Source organism: Papaver somniferum, chromosome 1 (genome assembly GCF_003573695.1).
Source record: "Papaver somniferum cultivar HN1 chromosome 1, ASM357369v1, whole genome shotgun sequence".
NCBI lineage: Eukaryota > Viridiplantae > Streptophyta > Magnoliopsida > Ranunculales > Papaveraceae > Papaver > Papaver somniferum.
This window is the reverse complement of record NC_039358.1, coordinates 5,193,012-5,200,723: the sequence shown is the minus strand read 5'-3', so window position 1 is coordinate 5,200,723 and position 7,712 is coordinate 5,193,012. Positions and strand designations below refer to the sequence as shown.

Genomic DNA, 7,712 nt, shown 5'->3' with positions numbered 1-7,712 from the left:
TATTTTCCATTCTCACTTTGAATTACTTTACTCTTCTATCCATAAGAATTCCTTGTTTATGCTTCTCATTCACACGTCAAGTAAGTACACACAACCCATTAACAAATCCAAAATCCAATCCACTTTCATTTGCTACTCCACGAGTCAAAAAATTCAAGGTTGCTAATAGGGGTACCATTTTATTTGGGGTGCACCAATTTTCATATAGAACAAAATAGCAATTGTCTTTGGATTGGTACACCCCAAACAAAATGGTACCCCGTTAGTAGCGTTGAAAAAGTTGCCCTATAATATTTTCATTTCTCATAAACCAACACACAAAAACCAAACACAATTGGATTCGTTTCTATTCTTCTTTTGTTTTTAACTCTTATCAAAACCCTGATTAATTCAAAAGAATAACCACCTAATCCTCTTCTCTTTAACCCAAAAAGAAGATTATATTTTTAATCTCTTTTTATATCCTAAACCCCATGAAATGAACAAAAAGATTGTCAGCCGTCAGATTATTTTATAACAACACGTGGCAGTAACCCAGTTGAAGAGTGAACCCGGTATTTATTTTGGTGTATTTGTTGCAACCACTTCCTTTATTGTAGACTTCAAATTAAATTCCCTCTGTTTTCTCCACACTCTCACAGCACTCAAAAGATTATTCATGGAGAAGACGATGAAAACCCTCTGTTGAATTAAGTGAAGTTTTTCAGAAATGGATTTCCTCTGCAAGATTTTCTTCTTCATTTTTCTCCTCTCTGTTTTAGCTGTCGCAGAATCTGCTAGTACTAGTGTGTGTAATAGTAAAGACCAAGAGTTGGTTTTGAAAGCTTTTAGCTCTGTTTCTGGATTCCAACCATCTTCAGTGTTTAAATCCACTGATAAGAAGTGTAAAAATCCACCAGTGACGGAAATAAATCTTCCTTCAAGTAATCTGAGCGGAATCGTTTCATGGGGTTTTCTCAGTAAGTTAACTCAGTTAACATCCATTGATCTTTCTAATAACTCGTTAAAAGGCTCTGTTCCTGGTGGGTTTTGGTTGATTCCATCTCTGGTTCATGTTAATCTCTCTATGAATCGGTTTGGTGGGAACATTGGGTTTGAATCAGAAATCAGTTCATCTTCTTCATCGATTCAAGTGTTGAATCTCTCGAATAACAGGTTTACGAATTCGTTTCGATTGTTTGGTTTTACAGAGCTGAAGAGTCTTGATGTTTCGAATAACGATTTGAGGTTTTTTCCTTCTGGGTTTCAGAGTTTGAATAAACTTGAATATCTTAATCTCTCAAACTGTAATGTCTCTGAAAACCCAAAATATTCGATTTCTGGGATTCATTCTCTGAAATCATTAGATGTCTCGGTTAACAAAATGAATGGTTCGTTTCCTTCTGATTTCCCTCCACTTACGAATCTCAAGTTTTTGAATATCTCGTTCAATCATTTCACTATTCATTCAAATCCTTATACGACAAAATTCGGTAAATCTTCGTTTATTCAAGCAGGGAAAATTATCAGTACTTCAAAAAAATCTCCAATTCCGTCAAGAAAATCAAAAGAAAAACAAAAACCCACTGTTGCAAACCAGAATTTACACAAACCCAAATCGAAAAACAGAGTTTTGATTCTCAGCATTGTGATTGCAGCAGCAGGAAGTGTGATTTTGATTGCCATTACATCCCTGGTTATTTGTCTAGTATTGAGAAAGAGGAGAACAGAGAAGAGAAAGAAATGGGCAATATCAAAACCGATTCATCCAAACACAGCGAAACTCGATAAATCATCAGGACCATTTTCATTTGAAACAGAGTCAAGAACATGGGTGGCTGATATCAAAGAACCATCTTCAGTACCTGTAATAATGTTCGAGAAGCCATTAATGAATCTAAGTTTCATCGATTTAATCGCTGCTACATCATATTTCGGTAAAGAATCACTTGTAGCTGAAGGTGGTCAAAATGGTCCGGTTTACACCGCTGTTTTACCTGGAGACATTCACGTAGCCATTAGAGTTCTAGAGAAAGTTCAGAATCTGAAACATGATGAAGCTGCTGCCATGTTTGTTGATCTATCCAGATTGAAACATCCCAACATCCTTCCTCTTTCCGGTTACTGTATTGCAGGTGAGTGAGTCAAAATTTTGATTTTTCAATTCATTAAATTTTCTGATGAGAACTGAAATTTGTCAACGAAACTGACAGCGTGTGAATGCACTGCCAAATGTATGTCTGTAGTACTACAGAACTTAAATTCAGCTCAGCATATCTAGTAATGGCGGATGTGATGTATGCCAGGGATTTTTATGACTTCACACGTGAAACCCTCATTATTACGTTTTTATTGTCACAACCAACTGTTAATTCTTACACTTCGTATACACCACTCCACTTGATAGTTCTTCCAGCACTTGCATATGCTATTCAAGTAGGAAAACTTGTGGATTCGATCATAGCTGTTATCGGGGTTATTAAATTTCACGACGGTTATAAGACAACGTTTAATTTCTTGCTAATCCCTCGTGGAATTTCACGTCATTTTCTTGCTAATTCCTCGTGAAATTTGGTAATCCCTATAGCAGCTTTGTTGGATATTTCTACAAGTTTTCCTATTTTATTTGCTAAATAACAGTTATTTGACAGCTACCATCATTTGATTGTTGAAGCTTACATCTAGGAGAGCCCCCATATTTCAGTAATTTCCATTGCCACATTAGATTGTTCCAAAATGCTTTAATTTTCCGGTTGATAACTCAATTTTGATTTTTCAATTCATTAAATTTTCTGATGAGAACTGAAATTTGTCAACCTTACCCTGGTTAAAACTTAAAGCTCTGGAACACACCCAGGTTATAAAATCTTATTTTATCTGCATTTACATCTTAGTCATCACTGCTCTCGTTTTCTATGTCTTAAACACTATGTCGACATTTACTCCACACTTTTTCAATCATATAAAAAAAAGTAAATAATGGAATTTAGCCTATAAATTACTTCTTATGTTCTTCTTTTTTTTCTCTACCAATTTTCATCGCTCTCCTTCTTTCACTCTCCCCAGTCCCCATATCAGGTTCACCACCACCACTAAAGTCACCACCATAAAAAATGGAGAACTATAATTGAATCGACTAAAGTTCAACGAGAATGTTACGACGAATACGAAGGCTATTTAAAGCAGCAGGGAGGGAGGCAACAACCAGTTCGAACAATGAAATTTCACGATGATTCGAACGACGGATACTATCAGATTCTTCATCCCATGGTTTATGCTGGTAGGAAATCCCTTTACCCTGGTTTGAGTTTTAACTTTATCCATGGTTTCTAATGGAAATCTTTCCAAAGAACTCCGATACGAATTGAAAACGTGATGACTATATCCGTTATCCATGATTTCCTACCAGCATGAACCATGGGATGAATAATATGATAGTATCTTCGTTGTTCGAATCATCGTGAAATTTCATTGTTCGAACTGGTTGTTGCCTCCCTCCCTGCTGCTTTAAATAGCCTTCGTATTCGTCGTAATATTCCCGTTGAACTTTAATCGATTCAATTATAGTTCTCCATTTTTTATGGTGGTGACTTTAGTGGTGGTGGTGAAACTGATATGGGAACTGGGGAGAGTGAAAGAAGGAGAGCGATGAAAATTGGTAGAGAAAAAAAGAAGAACAGAAGAAGTAATTTATAGGCTAAATTCCATTATTTATTTTTTGTTAAATGATTGAAAAAGTGTGGAGTAAAAGACAGATTGAAACATCCCAACATCCTTCCTCTTTCCGGTTACTGTCTTGCAGGTGAGTAAGTCAAAATTTTGATTTTTCAATTCATTAAATTTTCTGATGAGAACTGAAATTTGTCAACGAAACTGACAGCGTGTGAATGCACTGCCAAATGTATGTCTGTAGTACTACAGAACTTAAATTCAGCTCAGCATATCTAGTAATGGCGGATGTGATGTATGCCAGGGATTTTTATGACTTCACACGTGAAACCCTCATTATTACGTTTTTATTGTCACAACCAACTGTTAATTCTTACACTTCGTATACACCACTCCACTTGATAGTTCTTCCAGCACTTGCATATGCTATTCAAGTAGGAAAACTTGTGGATTCGATCATGGTTGCTATCGGGGTTACTAAATTTCACGGCGGTTATAAGACAACGTTTAATTTCTTGCTAATCCCTCGTAGAATTTCACGTCATTTTCTTGTTAATCCCTCGTGGAATTTGGTAATCCCTGTAGCAGCATATCTAGTAATGGCGGATGTGATGTATGCCAGGGATTTTTATGACTTCACACGTGAAACCCTCATTATTACGTTTTTATTGTCACAACCAACTGTTAATTCTTACACTTCGTATACACCACTCCACTTGATAGTTCTTCCAGCACTTGCATATGCTATTCAAGTAGGAAAACTTGTGGATTCGATCATGGCTGCTATCGGGGTTACTAAATTTCACGGCGGTTATAAGACAACGTTTAATTTCTTGCTAATCCCTCGTAGAATTTCACGTCATTTTCTTGTTAATCCCTCGTGGAATTTGGTAATCCCTGTAGCAGCTTTGTTGGGTATTTCTACAAGTTTTCCTATTTCATTTGCTAAATAACAGTTATTTGACAGCTACCATCATTTGAATGTTGAAGCTTACATCCAGGAGAGCCCCCATATTTCAGTAATTTCCATTGCCACATTAGATTGTTCCAAAATGCTTTAATTTTCCGTTTGATAACTCAATTTTGGGCTTGCAAGTTGCAAATCCATGGTCAACTGTGGTTGACGATTTAAGTGTCGTTTTATGTATATTTTTTTGTTTTGTAGGAAAGGAGAAATTGCTGATATATGAGTTCATGCCAAATGGGGACTTGCATAGGTGGCTACATGAACTTCCAACAGGGCAGTCCAATGTGGAAGACTGGAGGAATGATTCATGGCAACATCCAAATGAGGGAAGCTCCTCCTCAAATGCGATTTTCTCAGCCAATGATATCAAGATGGGTTGGCGGATTAGACACCGGATCGCCATTGGTATAGCCCGCGGACTAGCATACCTGCACCACGGCGGTTCCAGGACAGTAATCCATGGCAATCTAAAGTCCTCAAATGTGTTACTCTCGGACGATTTCGAACCCCGAATTGCCGATTTCGGCATCACAAGAGAAGGAGAAGAAGAAATAACGGTGACAGCCGAAGACGACGTTTACTGTTTCGGTGTGATCTTGATGGAACTGTTAACCGGGAAAATTGTGTGTAAAGAGATGGTGAAATGGGTTAGGGGACTGGTTAGAGAAAAGGAAGGAATACAAGGATTAGACAAGAGTTTGTTGATGCTGAGTAGTGATGATGACTCGGTGAGTGAAATGGTCGAGTGTTTACGAGTTGGGTATTTGTGTACAGCCGAGTTGAGCAAGAAAAGACCTACAATGCAACAAGTTGTGGGTCTTTTGAAAGATTTGTATAGGGCTTCTGCTTCTAGTAGTACTGTAGTTGACTTGATTGGTCATTGATTTTGACTTTTAATTAATCAATATATTTGTCATTTTATCCATTAAGTTAGTTTGTACAATAAAATTTCTCTCAACTTGTTCGTTAAATCTTGATTTTGTCTTTCTAACCTCAAAAGAGTGTGCAATTGAATGATTTCCTGCTTTGGCTTCAAACGGTACGCCAGGCCCTGAAAAGGAGAGATCGATGGCCAGAATATACTAAACTAAGCTGAACTTCCGAAGTAATCCAAATTATGTGCCAGAACCTGATTTCAAATTGTACTCCAGAAATTCCACCCAAAATCTATGCCAAGGGACGTCTCAACTGAAAAGCCAAATGTTGATTTTACTTTTGAATTGTTCATATTATATTTGTATCCTTTATCCCGGAATAGGTATATTAGATTTGATTAACATTTACAGCATCCCGACACTCGAAACTTTCCACTGTCAGAAGGTTTTGTAGACTTTCCTTTAATCTCGAAGAAGTTTGTCGATTGAAGATAACCCGAACCATCCATCTATTTGTTACTAAACGATGCAAAAAACGAACCAAATTGACTGCCCAAGTACTACTTTATTCTGGTTTTGTAGCCGGTACAAAAATAAAAGTTGAGAGAAACACCTTTTTTGACGAGTAGAGAAAAGGGACCAATACAAAATCCCATGTGATTTTGCATGGTTTTTCTAATTTTTGTTTTGGCTTGAGTAATTTTGTAAAATTTCTTTAGAATTTGGTTAATGGCGGCCATGGATTGTTGCAGGTTGTTCGCCTATTTATCAAACAACAATATCGAACATGAAACTCGTCTATGTTTTAAATATTATTCTAATGTTTAGTTCGGCCACTTAGATTGATATTATGACCGACCCCTTTAATTTGAATAGTCAACAAAGGTAAAACAAATATCATGAATATTTAGAAGTTGCGCATCCCAACTCCTAAGCCATTGATTCATCCAAAATGTTTGACAAAAATTGTCTTCATTGATTTAGGGCATTGGCCGCGACTGTGTTTCGACCATGATTTGTTCTACAATGATAAAATATTTCCGTGTATTAAAAAAGGGATATGAAGCTTATGTTATGTGTTTTTTGTGCTTTCAACTTGAAAGTACCAGAATCTGAAGAGACCAAATCGTTTGGATTCCTAATTTCTCTACTGGCACAGTAGTAACCAACTAACTGCCACTCCTTCAATTTAAATTGTTGTCTTTTTTATGTTAATTTTTAACATTACCAATTACCTTTTAGTAGTAAATTAACAAAAATCAAACATTTGATTCCAGTTACAGAGTGAAGGAGCAGGGGATTATAACCGAAATAATTGATGCTAAAACTACAAATCCGATTGATGAAATTGTTTCAAATGAGGAAGAAATTTCTGTCATGGAATCAATTGCACAGCATTCTAATTTACCAATGACGTAGAACCTTCACGGTCTAATGATGGTGGAACAGAAGTTGTTATCGAGGAACAACAATTATATAATTTTGATGACACAGTTGATGAGGGAGACATTGAGGAACCACACTCAGTAGAAGGTGCCGAAGAAGTGTCCGAAAAGAACAAAAAGACTAAGAAAAACATTGTTGATCAATTATTGCCACGTGAAGAGATCAGTGATCGGCTACCCAGGGATAAGAGAAGTCCTAATCGGATATGCCGAAATTTAGCGTCACCGGGTAAAGGTGAAATTGTAATTTGGCATCACCGCAGAAAGATACATGGAAACATATATCCAAATAAGGGAAGTTCCTCCTTGAATGCGACTTTCTCAGTCAATGATATAAAGATGGGTTGGCGGATCGCCGTTGGATTAGCCCGTGGATTAGCCTACCCACGGTGGTTCCAAGACAGTAATCCATGGCAATCTAAAATCTTCAAATGTGTTACTCTCGGATGATTTCGAACCTCGAATTTCCGATTTCGGCATCACAAGGGAAGAGAGGAAGAAAGAACGGTGAAAACCGAAGACGACGTTTACTGTTTCGGTGTAATCTTGATGAAACTTTTAACGGGAAATATTGTTTGTAAAGAGATGGTGAAATGGGTTAGGGGATTGGTTAAAGAAAGAGAATGAATACAAGGGTTAAATAAGAGTTTGTTGACACTGAGTAGTGATGACTCGGTGAATGAAATGGTTGAATATTTACGAGTTGGGTATTTGTGTACAGCCGAGTTAGCAAGGAAAGACTTTTTTCCTTTTATAAAAAAACTTAGGCCTAAAACA

The 7,712-nt window shown here is 36.9% G+C and overlaps 1 protein-coding gene across 1 annotated transcript; it reads left to right on the top strand.

Moving 5' to 3' along the window:
- The first annotated feature begins 614 nt into the window (after window positions 1–614).
- Window positions 615–5,540, top strand: LOC113278143 (calmodulin-binding receptor kinase CaMRLK-like). Its single transcript, XM_026527064.1, has 2 exons — window positions 615–2,114; window positions 4,814–5,540. Exons 1-2 carry the CDS (start codon window positions 710–712, stop codon window positions 5,497–5,499), a joined length of 2,091 nt encoding a protein of 696 aa, XP_026382849.1. The 5' UTR covers window positions 615–709; the 3' UTR covers window positions 5,500–5,540.
- The last annotated feature ends 2,172 nt before the right edge of the window (window positions 5,541–7,712 follow it).

Coding starts and splice junctions, on each gene's coding strand:
- LOC113278143 (XM_026527064.1), top strand. CDS start 710: ATGGATTTCCTCTGCAAGATTTTCTTCTTCATTTTTCTCCTCTCTGTT. Junction 2,115..4,813: donor TTCCGGTTACTGTATTGCAG/GTGAGTGAGTCA, acceptor TTTGTTTTGTAG/GAAAGGAGAAATTGCTGATA.